The 19,901-nt window shown below is 30.6% G+C and overlaps 1 protein-coding gene across 2 annotated transcripts; it reads left to right on the top strand.

Annotated features, from left to right (window-relative positions):
* Positions 1 to 7,953: 7,953 nt before the first annotated feature.
* On the top strand, positions 7,954 to 19,892 carry LOC106775753 (B3 domain-containing protein Os07g0563300). 2 transcript variants are annotated; one of them, XM_014662925.2, is made up of 15 exons: positions 7,954 to 8,079; positions 8,228 to 8,411; positions 10,813 to 10,894; positions 11,322 to 11,420; positions 12,262 to 12,589; positions 12,711 to 13,050; positions 13,170 to 13,266; positions 14,038 to 14,212; positions 15,581 to 15,660; positions 16,135 to 16,182; positions 16,270 to 16,533; positions 17,066 to 17,115; positions 17,435 to 17,548; positions 18,579 to 18,649; positions 18,781 to 19,892. In XM_014662925.2, the coding sequence occupies exons 1-15, from the start codon at positions 8,067 to 8,069 to the stop codon at positions 19,542 to 19,544; spliced, it is 2,709 nt and encodes a 902-aa protein (XP_014518411.2). In that variant the 5' UTR covers positions 7,954 to 8,066; the 3' UTR covers positions 19,545 to 19,892. The 2 variants fall into 2 exon arrangements, with proteins under 2 accessions (XP_014518411.2, XP_022642424.1); XM_022786703.1 differs by lacking the exon at positions 7,954 to 8,079 and adding an exon at positions 9,476 to 9,573 and having other exon boundaries at positions 8,273 to 8,411.
* The last annotated feature ends 9 nt before the right edge of the window (positions 19,893 to 19,901 follow it).

The following is a 19,901-nucleotide window of genomic DNA, read 5'->3' as shown; positions in this document are numbered from 1 at the left end:
ACATTTTTAAAAGCGGGGACTAAACTGAACATCGGCTCATAACTTATGGACCAAAAAGAGATTTAAACCTTAATTATTTTAGTTTAAAAAAATACTTAATTTTAAAAAAATAATAAAATTAAAATATTAATTTAATATCACAAAACTAATATAAAATTTACATTAATTTATTCAATTTGACAATATTTTTAATTGATGTGAAACAAATAACAAATTTTATTATAATAAATTTTAATTCGACTATAATATCATAAGAGAATTTAGAAAAAAAGTCGTTAAATCGATTTTATTTCTTATATTTCATGTGATCTCTTTTATACAATGGTATATAGATAATAAAAGGAATTTTTTTATTATAATTATTAACAGAAATAATTATCTATTTTTATAATAATGTCATAAATAATTAATTAAAATTTAAAAATAATTATAAAAATTAGAGAATAAAATAATAAATTAATTGATATTAATAAGAATAAATATAATTTTATTACAATTAATTAATTTACTTTTAAAAAATATTTATAAAATTTAAAAGACAAAATAATTTAATTAATAAAAATAAAATCGGTGAAAAAAAATGTTTAATAAATTGTATCCTCTTGTAACAGATTTAAGGTTTGGATTAAAAATATCAGATTCATTTAATTTTTAATGGTAGAGTTTGTAATGCATGAGAATTTGTGGTTGACATCTTCAGCTCGAAGGGAATATAGAAAGTTGAAGTTCATTGTCATTAATGAATCGACCAAAGTTTTAACCACCTTGAAAAAACCGCCACTGCTTTTCAAGCGTCAAACTTGAACATGGGTACATGAATACAAGTAACTCTTAAATAATAATATGCAGAAAAAGAAAATATTTTAAAATAGAATTATTTATAATAAAGTAATTATATCATGATTATTTTAATTCATTTAACACGAAGTATAAAAGTGAAGGAAAATGATATTTTAACATCATTTTTTGACACTATTTTGACACTACATACGTGTTAAAATGTGATTGGACGATTTCAAAATTAAAAAAGTTGAGACAAGGGTATATTTGGAAAAGAAAAACCAAAGTTTATTTTTTAATTTGAAATCGTCCAACCACATTTTGACACGTGTGCAGTGTCAAAATGGTGTCAAAAAATGGTGTTAAAAGGTTATAAAAATGTAAAATTTTGTATTTGTTTAAAAGAGAAGAAAATAAAAAATAAAAAAAGTGTAAAATAAATATAAAAAAATTATGTCAGACAATATAAAGTTTTGTATTCTTTAAAAGAAAGAAAGTAAAAACTAAAAAAGTATAAGAATATAAGAAAAAAGTTAGATGTGTAAAAAAGAAATATTTATAATATTTTAAAATGTACAATAAAATAATATTTTATTGGTGGAACAGTATTCAACCGGTTTTCTCATGTGTCCAAAAGCCGTGAATCTTTACTAGTTAAAGTAAAAGATAATTTATATATATTTTTCTTTCTTTAACTCGTTATCACATATTTTAAGTAAACGTATTCTGAACTAAAAGTATTTTCAATAATATATGATTTAGTTTTGAACTTAAAAAAATCCCCTGAAACATATTTTATTAAAATTGATTCTGTCAATCAAATTAAACTTTTACAATCTGTGCTGTTGCAGTTTTAAAACAATTTAGTTAAATATTGTTCTATAAAATAATCATTCAACTCAAAAGAACATTATGCAAAAAGAATTTAAAACATGATATTTTAATCGTAAAAATTATTATATCTCATGATTTTCATTGTATCGTATTACCTTAAGATTCTTTTATAAAATTTATGCTTTAATATAAGAATATAACAAGACTCATCATTTGGCTATTAGTAGAAAAACATATTTTTTTTATTTACATTGACTATAAGGAATTTTGTGACATTCAATATTGATATTTCACCATACTAACGTCATACTATTGTGACCATGTAATAGAAATATTTTTACATATTAATTATTACCAAATATAATATAATTACAATCACAATTTCACAGTAAAATAGTCATGCTGAAGAGTCAATTAAATTTATAATTTATATTAATTAAAAAAAATAATGTTTTAACCTTGAAATATCCAAAATCATTCACTGCATCTTAGGTTAACACACTGCTTTTCCTAACAGATACTTTTAAGAAGCATTGGCTCGTTTTTAATATTCTCAATTACTTTAAATTTAAATTTATTTTATTTTTTTATCGAATACTTTAAAAACACTCGTTCACACCTTTGAAAGGTTGGACAAATGTGGCATGCCTTAATCATGGGCAATTGAGTATTCATATGTAAAGTTTTTTTTGTCGTATATGATGTTACTAGTTGAGAGTATGATTGCAATTAAGATAACACTAATATAAAATCTATGACATCAAACATGTCATTATAAATGTTCCTGTCAAAGTCAAATAGTAATCCATATATAAATTCAGTGAAATGTAGAGTTATTAACTAATCACATAACATTACAAAAGCTAATGATAAAAAAAAATCATATTTTTACGCAACCACTAATATAGAAGAATGATACCTAAAAGAAGATGAAGATAGTATAAAGTAGCATACTTTTAATGAGATTAGTCGGCAAGTATAATCCTCCTAAGGGATAAACCAAAAGATATTAATTAATTTCCTTTGTCTTATTTTGTCTTTGGTTACCTAGCATGCTAATATCGTTACGAAAAATCATACTCTCAACAGAAAAAACAAATGTACATAAACTACTTTATATAATAATATGATTTGGTAATCTAAATGTGATTATAAATGAAAAAGTTGATAATTATAAAGTGAAAAGGACTTGTAAATTCATCATTTTAAAATTATGGTTTGGAGATTATATATGTTAATTGTTTGCATGTAAGTTGAGTTTATAGTTTATTGGTAATGTTTCATTCTAACGATCTTTCATTGACACATTAATAATATTCGAGTTGATATAATTAGTTTTAATAATATGCGAGTTGATATATAGTTAGTTTTAGTAAACACCTGAGTTTCTATATAAAAAGATTAACCATATAAAATAAATGTTTTTTTGTTAACACTCGTGAACGATTCCGAATACAGTAAAAATAATACGAAAGTTTGTAAATAGAAACGTATGAATATATGGACAAAAAAATATATACAATCAAAAGTGTTGATGAAGTAAAAATATAAAAATATGGTGAAATATAATCCCGTAAAAAATAACAAAATTAATTTAATACTAAAATTTATAATCATAGTATTACTAATAATAAAAAATGTAAAATAATAACACTAACGAATAACAATATTAACAAAATAATAATAACAGTACAAATAATAATAATAATAATAATAATAATTTCACCACTAATATAACATATAATATTATCAATAATAACAAATAATATATAAAAACAACAATAATAATAATAATAATAATAATAATAATATCATCAATAATAATAATAATAATAATAATATCAATAATAATAATAATAATAGTAATAATACAATAATAATAGTAATAATAATACTAATAATATATAATATTAAAATTAATAATATATAATAGCAGATAATAATATAACAGTAATTATAATATTAATATATAAATAATGATAATAATCTTAATAATAATATAATAGTAATAATAATAACAGTAGTAGTAATATATAATAATAACAATAATATTAATGTATAATAATAAGTATTTTCAAAGTGACATTTTTGTAAATTAGGAAGAGTAATATGATATTTTATAAGTGATATTTTTATGGATGAATAAGAGTGCCGAAAATATTTTAGTCAATTGAGTAGTAATTGAGATTCAAAATAAAAAAATAAAAAAATGGACATATGTCAAAAGTTTAAGTGAGGTAGATTAATAAATATGCTTAGTATTTATTTTATAATATTATTATTGGATCCTAATAGTACTAATAATAATAATAATAATAATAATAATGATACTAATGATTTTACTACAACTACTTACTAAAATACAATAATAACAACAATAATTATAAGACAATAATAACAATAATAATATATGCATATATATAATAATATTAATATTATAATAATAATTAGTATTTTCAAAGTAATATCTTTGTAAATTAGGAAAGGTGCTAGGAAAATTTCATAAGATTTTTGTAGAACAATAAGTGTATTAAGAATATTTTAGTCAATGGAGTATTAGTTGGAATGTAAAATGACAAAAATAAAAAGTAAAATACACGTGTCAAAATTTACTGATAATAGTATATAATAATAAATAATAATGCTAATAGTTGTACTACTAATAATCATATATAATAATAATAATAATAAGTATTTTCTAAATGATATTTTTGTAAATCATGAAAGGTATTAGGAGTATTTTATAAGTGACATTTTTTTTGTAAATTTATAAATGAATTAGGGATATTTTAGTCAAATAAATAGTAGTTGGATACAAAATACTAAAAAAACTAATAAAATTGACATGTGTCCAGACTTTGAGTTTGGATAGGTTAATAAATTTACTAGATATTTCTAGCATTTGCAAAATAATAGGGGTATTTTCTAGTATTGTAGTTGATAGTTGATTATAATTGATTGTGTCCAACTAAAACATTAAAATATATAAAAAATACTCTCCAAGTATGTTGTACATTAATTTGTCATCATAAAGATTGTATTATAAGCCTAATAATATATTTAATTTCGACACAACATGTTTGATACGTCAAATCATGGGTTTATCAAGTTGAATACACAATATTTTTCTCGTGTATATGTATAACAATATAAATTAAGGTTCAAACTTTTGATTTAAAAAATAAATAAACAAGAGGTATTTGTAAGTATTACAACTCGACTATAACTTTTCCGGTCCTAATAAATTAAGACACAATGTTACCTTAATATTTATAGATCGATATTTTATACAGAATTTTAATTTTAACAATGAGTTTAAGTGATTTCGAAACAAGCAATATTAAGAAATAAAAAAAAAAACTTATTTATTAAAGATTGAGAGAGAGTATGTTTCCAATTTTGTATCTTCAAACAGAAATATTCTAGGTTTTACATATTTTTAACACCGAGAAAAAAGTGTGTGGATATGAATATAATCCACGTAGTTAATATTCTTAATTAATTAGTTATTGGTTAATCAATAATGTTTATGATGCCTTAATTTTAATGTTATTATGATAAACATGGTCAACACTTGTCACAAAAGTGTCTTGATGACCAATATATAGTCGGTGAGGCCATCATAATATATATATCGTTATACGATAAGGATAAAATACATGTAGACACAAGTAATGTACTTGAATAAACATGATACACTAACTTTTCAAACTCGATATACATATATTAAAATCTTGATATTACCACCATAATATAATGTATCATTATATAAAAAAGAAATTATTATATATACATTTACTCTTGTCCTATAAGTATAATAACAAATAATAAAAAAGTTACAAAGAACTCAGTCGTTAAATTTTGGATTGATCTCGCACTCTTTGTTTTTCTCATCAACCTAGCATAGAAAAGAAAAAAGAAAAAACTCTACATACAAAAAGCTTTAATTTTTGAAGGCGGTGCCTGGTTATGGTTTGAATGAACCTAGAATTAATCTATGGATTGAATGGTAGCAATAATCCGTTGAGTGGGAGTACTATGCAAAGGTGTTGGTTTTTCGGAGGAAACAAGCAACGAGGAAAACGACGGTGTTGCCACATGAAACGTAGATGCTTGATGTGGTCGAGATTGGTTTCTAATCTCTTAACGTGTGTTTGTCTCTCACACACACTATATAGTGTTTATCATATGATCAGACCAAAAATGAAAAACTGTTTCTTGTCCTTTTTCATCTCCACCGATAATTAAGGATGACTCTGTCAAATTGGTTGTTGGCCTTGTCATTTTCAACTTCAATGCATGCATTTGGTTGGAACATCCATTGCTCCCAAACTACCTCTTCTACCATGTAACACGGCTTCTATGCACAAATTTTATAAAGGACAATCATATTTTGATAACATTTTTTGACAACGAAACATGTATCATCATTTTATTAGTTTATTTGAATTTATATTTAAAAATTATTTAAAACGAACCAATCACAAGCTGTCATATATGCGTTGTCAAAAAATTGTTAAAAAAGTATTTTTAAAAGAAGTTTTTCCTTTTATAAACATCCAAAAAATTATGAAAATCAACAAATGTGCAGAGTACTGACTTGCATGGTTGGAAAGTTTGGTTTCATGCATCAATTCTCATAATTCTTCATTCATAAATATCTCTATTTAACTATACCTAATTCATCTCCAAACTTCCCTACAAGTGCTCCTTTTAATTTTAAATATAATCTTTTTATTCTTTGATATTTTCCAAGACAAATTATTCATTAGTCTCAATGTTATTTATAAATCCAGTGAAGTGTGTTATCTTCCCACTTACTTTATTTTCAATTCTTGGTCTTCGTTTATTTAAGTCTTATTATCTTTCAACACATAATGGACACACATTTATGACTTCCAAAATAATGACTGCATCTTATTCAGAAGAGACTATTTTTATTTTAAATTTAGTAAATTAAATTTAATCACCGAAATCGGCATATATTTTTAAGAATTATTTATTTCAAAATGTTTGTTTTTATTTTATGAATATACTCCTTTTAATTTGTGTTTCAGTACGTAGATTTCAGAAGCACATATTTACAATTTACAATTTATAATTTATAATTTGATGTACTCTTCTCTCTTAACTTTATCTTTTTCTTTTTTAATTGAGTTTAATTTTCTCCCACTCTCAATAAATATATATATTTTATTTTTATATTTATATGTTTCTAAGTAGCCGTTGATTAGAATATGCTCAATCGTATCAAAATATATTTTAACTTTGTTTATCAAAAATGTTAATTCTCTCGACTGATCAATTGTGATCTTGGAATCAAGCGGTTGATTTAGTAACGATTTATTTCTAAAGTTAATTTATCATGTTATTGATTAATCGATAGACGTAGACCGATCAGTATAATTTGTAATAAGAGAAAAAACCTTAAAGAAAATTCTCCAAACAGGACGTTACATTAAACTGATTACAAAAATTTAAAAGACAATTTTCTGAAGTTGAAAAAGGGCACATAAAGTTCTTCGAAATATAATGTGAAACTTAAAAACGAAAAAGCGCGTGCCCCAAACAAGATAGAAGTGGAAATAGGTGTTGGAGTTGCGAATTACGTGATTGCGTAGCGTGAGGTAGCGGGCCATGCAAGATAATTGGACATTGTAACTTAACAGTCCCCAGTCGCAGCGCGTGAGAGCTTGACTCCACTCGCTCCTTCCATTCCTTTCACGTGCTTGCATTATCCTCATTCCTTAACTTCGATTCCAACGCGTCCGGCACCAGTCAAACCCCCTACAATTACCGATCTGCCCTTGTCGTGTTTGCTCCGTCTATGTTTCACTCTTTTCTTTATCTATACACAATAACAACCCTATCCCCAATTTTTACACCTCACATTCCAATTTTACCCATTATAGTTTATAGTTCAACCAGGTTTTTTGTTATCAACAATTGCAATGTGTGCTTCCACTTTTGGAATCACCAAGACTATTATCTTATGTAAATGTAAATCATAAATACTATAACATAAAGTATATGGTGGCTTTGAAACATTATATTATTATTATTATTATTATTACGTAACGTTTAAATAACTCTCAGTTTATTATTATTTTATTAAATGAGACCCTCATCGGTTGTTTTCTTCTTTAATGTGAAAACGGACAAAGGCTAACCCACGTCAAGGAGAGACTGGTGGCAGAGTAGTGCTTTTTATGGAATGAAATAATATTATAACAGTGATAATAATAACGAGAAACAAAAATATTTATAACCATTTTTTAAAAGATTAATACAAATTTTATATTTGATTTGAAATTTTAAAAAATATATATAGGTAGAAGAGAGAGGGTAAGTAATAATATGCGAAAATTTCCCATTTTGTCCGTGGAAGAGGGAAAAAAAGAGGAGAGAAGGAAAAGTTGTGAAAGGGAGGGAGAGAGAAACGACGACGCCGAATGAACAGTAGAGGTACAACAACTACTACTTTTTTTTAAAAACCCCGTTTTCACACTTTCTCTCACTTACAAAACACTCACTGGTCCTTCTCTTCTGCTTTCTCTCTCTAAAACCCTCTTCTTTTTCTCTCTCCTTCTTCTCTTTCTCTCGCTGATTGCAGATCAGGCTGCGCAAACCGTTGCGGTTGTGGATTCGTTGGGGTTCAGAGCCGCTATGGCTTCGGCTTCTTCTTCTTCGTCCAAACTGTGTTTCAATTCTGACTGCAAGGAATTGAGGCCCGAAAGACCTAAGAAAGGGTGGAGGCTCCGTAGCGGGGAACTGGCCGAGCTCTGCGATCGATGCGGGTTAGTAATTTTACCGTTTCACTATTTTGTTGACTCACACAGTGTTCTATTGGACTTTTTTACAAAACAAAATTCCTATTTCTTGCTTCTTTTATTTAAAAAAAAATTAAAAACTTTTCATTTCTGTGTTTCTCTTTATTTTTTGAATTTGGATTTTGGAGCAAGTTACACGTGGCAGTTGTTAAAGAGATTGGGATTATTATTAGTTAGCTGAGGTTTCTAGGTTTAGGCATTCCTCCTGCAAATTTGGATAAAGTTTACTGCTTTATTATGTTGTTTTAAAAAAAAAAAAGGAAATTATTTTTTTGGAGGGTATTAGGTAATCAGGTTTGTGATGTGAATCAGTCTATTTCTTTTTTTTAAACGGAAGAGATATACTTACGACGATTTTGAAGTAAATGACAGACGTCTCTCTCTTTGTCTTTGGTGGGGATTTGGTGGTATTGGTTCAACGCACCTCTTTGATTTCACTACTTCATACAGTTATAGCTGTCGGACATGTAATTGGTGCTTATCTAATTCTGTTGTGTTTCAAGTTTGGAACTAAGTTAGGCATAGCGACGGGATTGGTGCTTTTAAGGTTATGTAGTTATGAATTCGTAGCTGTTTCTTGTCGACGTTTCATCTAGAACAGAAATTCTGTATGAGCTCCTGTGCTTAGTGTATTTGTTTAGTGTGGACATTGTTGACGTAGTTATTGATACTGGGATATGGCACATGCAACTGGTCTTCGTGCTAGCCTATAAGTGTACTACTGTACTTTGAAAAGTTTCTTAGTTCTGGTGTTTTTTCTTTCTATGTTGACCATATGCACTTGTTGAGGAGATGATACTGGAAACGTGGCTTGGTGACTTGGTCCATTGATAAGGAGACCGGTAGAGTCTCCGACGAGACAGTCGATCAAATGAGAGGTGGTCTGATTAAAAGGGCTGGTGGAGGACCTAAGAAATCTTGAGAATAGAAACTTTTAAAATGTGCCTTGCTTTAAATTGTTTTACTTAAATTTGGTTTTTGGTAGAGCTCGACAGTGATGATTGCTCCATGTTACCAATTGTACCTAGCAGGAACATTGTGGGTTGTTTGTAGTCAATGAAGGTCTATGCCAAGAAGTTGAAATCCTTTAAAGTTGATACTTTGATACTCATACTTTTATCGATGAATGGTAATTATATTATTTAAAATGTTTAATGTTAGGTTTTATCGTTAGTCATTTAGAATTTGATTATTCTGGAGTTGTATGAATACTTTTTTCATTGAGAGTTTATACATTAGTAGTTTATGTACTCGTCATTGTCATTTTGAATTATATCAAATATACCAAAAGTATTTACATTTATGTTATATTTTTCAAAGCACTATGCGATGTGCTATTTGCTGTAAGTTAAGTGCTATTACTTAAGATCTACATTTTAGCATGGAGAAATTGTCTCTTCTAAAGAGAGGGAGGGAAGTTAAATAAACTATATTACCTATTTGTGTTTTAGGCAACATTTATTTAAAAAAAAATATAGTTCTCATTGTAGGGATCGGGGATTACACTGAATGAGAGATATTAGGATTGGTCTCATTGAATTAAAGTCTAATATTAAATGGATAGTTCCTTTTTTTTCTCGATAGTTTTAGATCTCCTTACTAATGAATCATGTCTTTCTTGTCTGTTGCTTCAGTAGATGTTTAGTGATCGAGGTGTTATTCCTTGTTTTTTCTAGTGATGGTTTTGGAAGTCATTATTCTCTACTTGAATATTTCTCTTTTCCATTTTTGTGTACTTTTCGAATGCTTTGTTTGAGTTGAGCATTTTCTTCTCCTTCTATTAGGGTGGCTCTGATATACTATTTTCTATATTCATCTAAAAAGCAGTTTTGTATCTGTAGTTAACGTGATTAACTTATTCTGTCTGAATACTTATCTTCAATCAGATTCTGCACTGTTCATCCCAAATTATCTTTAGTTAATGTGATTCTCTAAATTATTTGTATTTTTATTACTGTGCTTGGTTTGTGTACAAACCACATAGGTGATATACATCCAATGTGTTACTGGTTAAAAGAATTTTGTTATTGCTGCCATAACAGGTTTTAATAGGTTCAATAGCGGAGGCATAAACATTTGTTTTCACTCTTTCTTTATGGTAGAAAGAGCAAACATATGTTCAATAGCGGAGGTTGACCTTTCTGATTGCATAAACATTTGTTTTCACTCTTTCTTTATGGTAGAAAGAGCAAACATATATAACTTAATTTGTCTTTTGTACTCGATAGGAAATGTCTTGTTCAAGAATTTAGTTGGCTATAAGTAAATAATCTTGCCTGTTACTTATCATATGCTTTGATATTGTCCTCTTGCATGATGCACATGTGCTATTCCTTTATGTAAAATTTGGTTGTTCTGTGATACTTAGCTCTGCTTTTGAAGAAGGGAGGTTCTGTGAAATTTTCCACTCAAACGCTTCTGGTTGGAGGAGTTGTGAGACTTGCAGAAAGGTGAGCCAAGTCTTTTTTATGGTTGTTTGAATTGCTTTATAAATGTTACTGTTACTATGTTCAATGCAAAGGATGTTACATAGGTTTCCAAAGCTGAGTTTGGATCATGTAGTCTTAATTGATGATTACTGTTGCTTGAATGCTTTATGGTGTTCCTGTTACTATGTGTTAAATATATTATCTTTATCTTTTATCTTTATTAGTTAGTTTGTTGTTATTTCTTATTTAGTTTGTTGTTATTTTCTATTTGTATTTTGGGCTTAGTCCATATTTATTCTATTATAAATAAAGGACTCTATGTGTGTATTGAACACAAGGGAGTTTTCACTATATTCAACTTTATGTTTGAGGCAAAGGGTTTTGCACTGATTTCCGAAACCAAGTTTGAATTATGTAGTTTTAACTGATGATTAATCGTTCTTTGCAGAGAGTTCATTGTGGATGTATTGTTTCAAGTCATTCCTTCATGTTGCTGGATCCCGGAGGGATTGAATGTTATGCATGTGCCCGCAAAAATATTATTATGGTAAGTTTCTTTATTGATTGGACTTTAGTGTTTCCCTCTCCTGTTTGGGCTTGATTTTTTGTGCTTTGTAATAGCATGTATGAGTGTCCTGTGGGTTTTATGCATGGCCTCTCTGTTTTTGCGTTTATGACAAAACGAACTATTGAAGTTGTCATTTCATTGTCAATGGACAAATAAGGTGAAGATTCTTGGTTGAAATATCATATGTTGTTTCAAAGTAAATATAAGAAGGACCAGTTCATCAAGAAGTGTGTGACGAAATTGAAAGATATTGAAGCTGGAGTTCTTATTTTAATTTGGCATTTATAATCACATAAAAAAAAGTCCATGGAATCAATTATAAGGAATGCCAGTTTTAGATAATTACTTCAATTTTCTTTTGCTGCTCTTCCTATTAAATTATGGCCTGACAAACCTGCTATATATTGTTGAGACATTTTTTGACACTTCTGTATTAATTTGTCGTTGTCTTTCCATTTCCTCTCTTTCTTTCCACGTCTTTTTTACCTCTCTTGGTTTGGTTTTGTTTGTTTTGTTTTGTTTTTTTTTTTAATTTTTTTTTTTTTAATTTGGGATATCTAACTTTATGAATATGGAACCAGCAGTAAGGGTTTGCCTTTGTTTTTCTACTCGGGGTTTGCACATGTGCTCTCTTAGATGCTAATTTCCTCTTGTTATTACTACCTTATTCCTTTAAATCTTAAACTCCATGGTGAGCAATCGAGTTGAATTGATTGCTGAATCATGATGCTTAGACAATATCTTATTTTTATGTCCTGTTTGGATCATTGAATGAAACAGTTTTGCCATAGTAACTCTATTTTTTTTATCTGTTTCTCAGCCTTCTAACCTGCCGTGGCCACAATCTTTTTCCCTTCAAAATCGTTTATCTGATAGACTTAGAGATCTATCTGCTAAAGGTTGGAATCAGTTGGCTGGATCAGGTCCTGTACCCTGGAAGCAAGCGCCCAGTCTGTTCAATTCTGCTTCTTCGACCGATCTGATACCAGATGTGCCTTCTTTAGCTGAATTATCCAATAGCTTTGACAAAATGTATTGCAATGAAAGGTTACCTGCCTCAGCCTTGGAAAAGAAAAGCGAGGATTATACTGGATTACCAGTTCATTGGAATGTTACAATTTGCCCACGGGAGATGAAGCTTATGAATGGTAATGCAAGCTTTGACATTCTCTGAACTTTCCTGCGTTTCTGTTATCTGGTTTAAAAAGTGGAATGGTCTCTTAATAACTTGAAGTATAATGTATAACCTGATTCTTCATTATATTTCAGGAATGAGGAATGACGACAAAGCAAGTTCATGTTTAAATATGTGTCAGCAGCCTTCTTCTCTGAAGGAAGAGTCATCAACTCAACCATTTGGTTTGCCGGTGCCTAATTCATGCCAAAATGAAAGAAATGGTCAGCTCGGGGTAACTGGAAGTCACCCTCAACAAACTCCACCACCTCCAGGAAAGCATTTTAATGGCACTATGCATTTAGCACCTGACTCATCAGGTGAGGCTCAGGTTCGCAATGGGCGACCTCGAGCAGATGCCCGAGGAAGAAACCAGTTGTTGCCACGGTACTGGCCTAGGTGTACTGATCTTGAACTACAACAAATATCCATAGAGTATCCTTCAAATCACATAATTGTGCTGTTGGTTTTGATAATAACTATTTTAATGCTCTTTGATTTGCAATTATTTTTAATGCCATACTCGAAGCTACAATATCTTAACTCCATCACAGTTCAAATTCTGTAATTACTCCCTTGTTTCAGAAAACCTTGAGTGCAAGTGATGCTGGACGAATTGGGCGTTTAGTCCTACCAAAAAAGTGTGCTGAGGTTGGTCTTTAGATTTTTCAAGCTTCTCGTGGAATAGTATTTTTGGTTTAAGTTCCATAGATGCTTTATGTTCGCAGTAAACTGAATTTATAGTTTATAAGTTATGATAAGTGACAATTTTATTGTTTCTTCTTGACTGTTAGTTGCAATAATATTATCTCTGCTTATATTTCTCTGGAATGCATATAGTAAACTAGAAGCGTGAGCTGCATACTTGTGATCAAGAACAATATGAATGAATAGTATGATTAAGTAGATGGAGCTGAAAGAAAGGTCACTGAATCACTGATAGTTATATCAATTCTGTCAAAAGGATTTTGTAGTGCTCAAAATGTCAGGCTAGGGGACTTCCTGTCATTTTGAGAATTCTAGAAAAGTGTTTGGGATTTGAATGTTGAAAAGGCTTCAGGTTTACCTTGTTTATTCTTAGCTTCCAAGCTGCCCTTTTTAAATTTTATGAATATCAAGAATAGGCTTTTTCAGAAGCATGTTAAAAATCTGTATATTGTTAAATGTACTTATAATTCAAATGTCTCCATGATAAATAATATAATGGTATGCACTTTTTAAGTACTCGATGTTGGTCAATTATAGTTTCATTAACTGGAGATTAGTTAGTCGTATGTATTATTTTGGATTTTACTGAAGGTGTGAAATTGCTTCTTTGTATTGGCCGTAGTAATTATTTATTATTGGCATTGTCATCTATTTGTTTTTTAGTGAATATTCTATCAAGGGTTATATAACATTATATTTTGTTCCATGAGACAGACCTACTTCCCACCAATTTCTCAGCCTGAAGGATTGCCGCTTAAAATCCTTGATGCAAAGGGAAAGGAATGGATATTTCAATTTCGCTTCTGGCCAAACAATAACAGCAGAATGTATGTTTTAGAGGGTGTCACTCCATGCATACAGTCCATGCAGTTACAGGCTGGTGACACTGGTAAGACATTGTCACAAAGGTGATTTGCGTATTGGAATATATATAGAATTTTCTTCTTGTTCATTCTCCTATAAGTGAAACTTTAGTTTCGTGAATTATATTTGCACGAACCTCTCCGTGCCCATTGTTAGGAATTATGGGTTAAGTGTTGAGAAAGAAAAAGAAGAGAGACGAAGATGACAAATAATAGCATGGAATAGATTATTGAAATGTAATTTGCTAAAGACCATAACCTAGTAGTCATGTACTAATAGTTAGGTCATGTACTACTAAACGGAATAGTTTTTTCAATACCCGGGAAGGAGATGGATATCTTACTACCAAAACCTGTAGATATCCTACCCATCAACTTGGATTTATTTAAATGCGCTTTTACTGATATATTTGGCTTACCGAGAATTTATGCCTTGATGTGATGTTGCCTTATTTGAATTAATATTTTAGAAAGAGAATTTTTAAAATATTTTGAATTATTTAATTCCTTTAAAGAGGATTACAAATCTTGTGAGTTGTTGTTTATGGGAGAAAAAGGATGTAAATCTGCGGACCTTTAAACAGTATTTTTAGAAGAATTGAGAGAATAGTTAAACTAAATTCATAGGGATATGTGCCACAATTGGGAGTCTAAATCTTGCAAAAGAATTTTGTCAATTAATTTTTGTTTTATATTTTCTTTAAACTTTTGAAAATATTAATGGATATCTGGGAATATAAAAAAACCTGTGGACATGTTTTAACAGTACCTCTTTGCTCATCCTAACCCACTGTCATCCATATGGCTAAATACCTAGTCAAGAATTTACTTTATTTAAGCTAGAAAAATATAGTGATTTATATACTACATTTATAGAGCTATATTTCATAATCATAAATTTGAAAATTTGATAAAAAGTAGTAGAAGGTTATATCCACAAAAAAAAACTTGCATAATTTTTTTGAGAACATATCTTGTAATTGAAAACATTTTCTTTGGAAAAAAAGGTACAAAAGCAGGCCCTAAGTAAAGAAATAATCAAGAAAGAAAGATATTTCAAGACAATCTAAAGATGTTCTTAAATATCTCCAACATCCCGGTCTACTTTAGAATTCTCTTACAACTGAACTTTATGTTATTTTATTCAATTCAAAGGATTTTGGTTTTATTAAAGTTTATTCTGTGTTTAGTTTGCCTGGTAAAGCTGACCATATTTCTTACGCTTGCATTTGGGACTTCTATATTATTATGCTTAAAGATCTTGCCTTGTACATCCGTATTGGATTCATCTGTCTTTAAATCTTATGTCGTTTTTTCTTTCTCGCATTTCTGATTGTTATACCACCATCTAGTTGAGTTCTAGTTTTATGGCTGACCTGAGCTGTTTTTCTCAGTAACATTTAGCCGTTTAGAGCCAGAGGGAAGGTTGGTTATGGGATTTAGAAAGGCTTCGAGTGCTGTGCCATCCGACCAGGTAATTGTTTTAACAGCCGCAATGTATAATTTTCTAAGGTGTAGTTTTGTGTTTTAGTCTAAGTCATACAATTGATTGAAGCTCTGTCTACTAGGTCTATCGTTAGCTCTAATGCTTGTATGGATAATTATACATGCTACATTAGTTGGGAGACATGTACAAATTCTTCACTTTCCTTAATTAAGACCTTTTGAATTCAGTCCAAAGGTTCTATAACGCTCTACTCTATAATTGTACTTCAATTTTGTATATCGTTTGATTGTCCAGCCTGGAGTCAGCATACGTTACTATGGTTACCTTATAGTCATGGATATTTTCTTATAAAGGACAATTTATTAATTGAACTAATAATATTTTTTGTTTGCATATTTTGTATTTATATCAAATCCTCTATATACTTACATAGTTTGATGAAATTTTGAACTTGTATATTTACAATTTACATCTGTAGTGTGCATATATTTCTTTTTGCAGGACAATGAAACCAATAAGTCTGGAAATGGATTTTCTGCACATGGTGAAGTTAGTATTAAACAACTAACTGCGTTGTAATTGCCAACGATTACCATTATATTATTCTCATGGTTGCATTTTTCATCTGACTTTTAGGTTGAATTGGCTGATCCCAATTCATGGTCTAAAGTTGACAAGTCAGGATACATAGCAAAAGAAGCACTGGGGAGCAAATCATTAATATCTAGAAAAAGAAAAAGTGGCATATTGGGCTCAAAGAGTAAACGTCTAAGAATTGAAAATGAGGATTTAATAGAGCTGAAGATTACGTGGCAAGAAGCTCAAGGTCTGCTCCGGCCCCCTCCTAGCCACATTCCGAGCATTGTTGTGATTGAAGGTTTTGAATTTGAGGAATACGAGGTACCATTATTCCCTCTTCATATCGGGAAGTGTTATGGATTGCTGATGTTTTTATACTTTTTGGGATGTAATGACTTAGATCCTCTCATTCGATGTTTTTATACTTCAATAAAAAATGATAGATAATACATTTTCATTTTCAAAATAGTCACATAAACCAACAAAATGATAGTTCTGACATGTCCATCTGCAGGCAATATACTTTATCCATTATGTAATCTTATTTGAAATATAGTAAATTCAATGTATTATTAGATTTAGGAGTAGAAATACTGAAGTTCAATAGTGACTGGCTGAAAAGAAATGGAAAAGGGGAGACTAATGATTCTAACTGTTCTTAGTTGGGGATTGCGTAAGCGAAACACATCTCAGGCTTAAAAGCTGACGTCACAGTCTCTAGAGTATTGCATCCAATGTTGGATTGGAATTTTATTGTCTACTTTATGGTCATCTTTCTTGGTGCTTTATTTGATTGAAGGAGTTCTGGAAATTATGTATTGTGGCAACCTTCATGCTGAAAATAATTTTACAGGAAGCTCCAGTGCTTGGGAAGCCAACAATTTTTACCAGTGATAATGTGGGGTAATTCACTTATCCTTAATTAGATTTGGTCACCTTCTTTTAAATATTTACATAGCAGTTGATATATCCTTTACATATATAGAGAGAGGGAGAGAGAGGATGGATTAAGTTACTCCAAGAGTACTCCTCATCCTCACCTTTCATTTTATCTTGGTATAATGCTCAAACATGAGGGGGATGATTTGTATATATTTTATTGTTTTGCATGTCTTGTCATTAAGTTCCCAAAAACACTTTAATTTCGCATTTATACTGGGTGATATTTTTACTTTATTTAACCTCGTAATTAATTGCCAGCAATGATCTGTATTTGTCCCAGTGAAAAGATCCAGTGGGCTCAATGCGAAGATTGTCTCAAGTGGCGCAAATTACCAGCAAGTGCGCTTCTTCCATCAAAATGGACGTGTGCTGATAATTCATGGGATCCAGAAAGGTAACAAGAGTGATCCATTGTCTTAATTCTCATTGGCGTTTTTGGTCTACTATGTTATCATTTGCATTTTTTTTCTGAGCTGTAAATACGCAAAGAAATTCGTTAGCGTTCCTGAGTGAATAAGAATGTACGTCATATTTTAGCCGACAGTGATCTGTGATCTTTAAGAGGGTGTCTTTCTGAACCTTGGAGACATCTGGCTAACATGTACATCCTTTCATGATATTTATTTCGATTTCAAGTGAAAATGCTATGACTAGCATCGTTCACATGGGGTACACCTCACTTTCTCTTTTCATCTTTGCACCCTGACTTTCTGAGATGCAAACCAAGGGAAATCAGAGGGAAAGTGTAAATTTTTCATACAAATGTGAAACGAAATAAGTTGGAGGTAGAAATAACACAATCAATTATGTTGTCACGTTAAAATCCACCCTATAATCGATTATTGGGGTGATATAAATGAGTACGTGGTTATTTTTTTTTTTTTTTTCAATTTCTGAAATATGATAAGTGAGTAAAATAATAATAATATAAAGAATAAAAAATATAAAATGACATTATAATAAAATACTTTCTTCTCATTTCTCTTTATTTATTCTAATGTAAACCGAATTCATTTCCGTTCATTTCTTCTCTTGTTCACTCTTTCCTTTTTCATTCTCTCCCTTTCCATCATATTATCCAAACAAATTAGGTAGGTTATGTATTTATCTATTTTAATTTATTATACAACACCTAGCATCCTTTGCCATAAGACATGGTTGGCTGGAGAGAGAAAATATAAGAAGTGAGAAAGAGGTTGAAAAATTAACACTGCCATACCATGTATCGAGCCAAGATACAACGTTAATTTCCACTCTTTTCCCCCAACTTAGTTCACGTTCACTTGCACAAGTGCGTGATTAATTTATCAATCTAACAAGGCAGTCCCGCTAAATTATTTACCCAAACTTTATAGACCTATATCAGCATGTATCCAATATATCATAGCGCTATTTTCTATTTATTAAATTCTCTGTGCTGCTAGATCTTCTTGTTCAGCTGCACAAGAGCTGACAGCAGAGCAACTTGAGAATTTGCTGCCTCCTTGTAATTCAGGTTTGAATTGTTTGATCGCTTCCCTTGAGCAAATTTTTTATATTCCTTGTCACGTATGACGTAATCTTTTGTAGAACTAACTGTAAATTTAGAGTATGAAAACTATGTTGTTAAATGCATCTATTTGGCAGCTATTCCCAAGAAAATGAAGGCTGCCAAACAGGATCCTGATAATGCTGAAGCTTTGGAGGGACTCGACACCCTCGCAAATTTAGCTATCCTGGGAGAGGGTGAAGCCCTCCCAGCATCTGCCCAGGCCACAACTAAGCACCCGCGGCATAGACCTGGCTGTTCTTGCATCGTTTGCATTCAACCTCCCAGTGGAAAGGGCCCCAAGCATAAGCAGACATGTACGTGTAATGTATGCTTAACAGTGAAGCGACGTTTCCGTACCCTTATGTTACGGCGTGAGAAGAAACAATCAGAAAAAGAAGCAGAGACAACTCGTAAAAAGCAACAGCAACAACATTCTCAACCACTACCTTCGTCTGAAATTTTGCTTGACGAAGATTCATTACCCTGTAGTAACACAGGTGACAGTAGCCCGAACCAGAACAAAGAGGGTAATGATGGTTCTGATGATGATCCTAACAGAATAAAATCATCTGCTTCACCATTCAAAGGCCAAATTGACCTCAATATACAGCCAGAGCGAGAAGAAGAATTGTCCCCTGGTTCAGATTCTGGTGGCATGATGAAGTTGCTCCATGATGCTACTGAGAGGTATCTGAAGCAGCAGACTGTGAACTCCGGTACTGGAGATTCTGCTGGCAGTCAGTCACAGCTGGTAGGAGATGCAATGAGGGAAGATAAACTTAGCAATGGTGTTACCCATGGCAGTAGTAGTCATAGTACTGATAAGGAACATGCTCAATCTTTGTCTATGAATGTGTGAAAATCATATTGGCTCTGGCCATATTGATAAGTTCTTGCAAAGCTATATTGAAGTGGGGAAAGATTTTGCTGTACATTTTATCCACTTCGGCTTCTTGCTTTTTCATGTTTGTACATAAAGAGGGGTAGGAAAAAAATGGTGAGAAACCAATATATTCCGGTAATATAAGTGGGCATCTTAGTGGTTTGTGTAGGAAATGGAAAACTATGAAATGCAGCTGAATTGGGGTAGTGGGTTGAAGCTGTTTAGTTTCTTTCGAGAGCTCACCGTGCCACCTGATTTCAACAACGTTGGAAATGTAACTATGCCTAATTTGTTCTCCCAATTTATTCTCCCAATTTATTGTTAGCCTGTAAC

Source organism: Vigna radiata, chromosome 10 (assembly GCF_000741045.1).
Source record: "Vigna radiata var. radiata cultivar VC1973A chromosome 10, Vradiata_ver6, whole genome shotgun sequence".
Taxonomy (NCBI): Eukaryota; Viridiplantae; Streptophyta; class Magnoliopsida; order Fabales; family Fabaceae; genus Vigna; species Vigna radiata.
The sequence above is the reverse complement of the archived record's forward strand: the minus strand, read 5'-3'. Positions and strand labels throughout refer to the sequence as shown.

What these genes read in the sequence shown, in the direction of transcription:
- LOC106775753 (XM_014662925.2), top strand. An exon ending in GTTGTGAGACTTGCAGAAAG is followed by an intron (nt 10,895 to 11,321) that starts GTGAGCCAAGTC and finishes CGTTCTTTGCAG; the next exon opens with AGAGTTCATTGTGGATGTAT. An exon ending in GATTTTCTGCACATGGTGAA is followed by an intron (nt 16,183 to 16,269) that starts GTTAGTATTAAA and finishes TCTGACTTTTAG; the next exon opens with GTTGAATTGGCTGATCCCAA.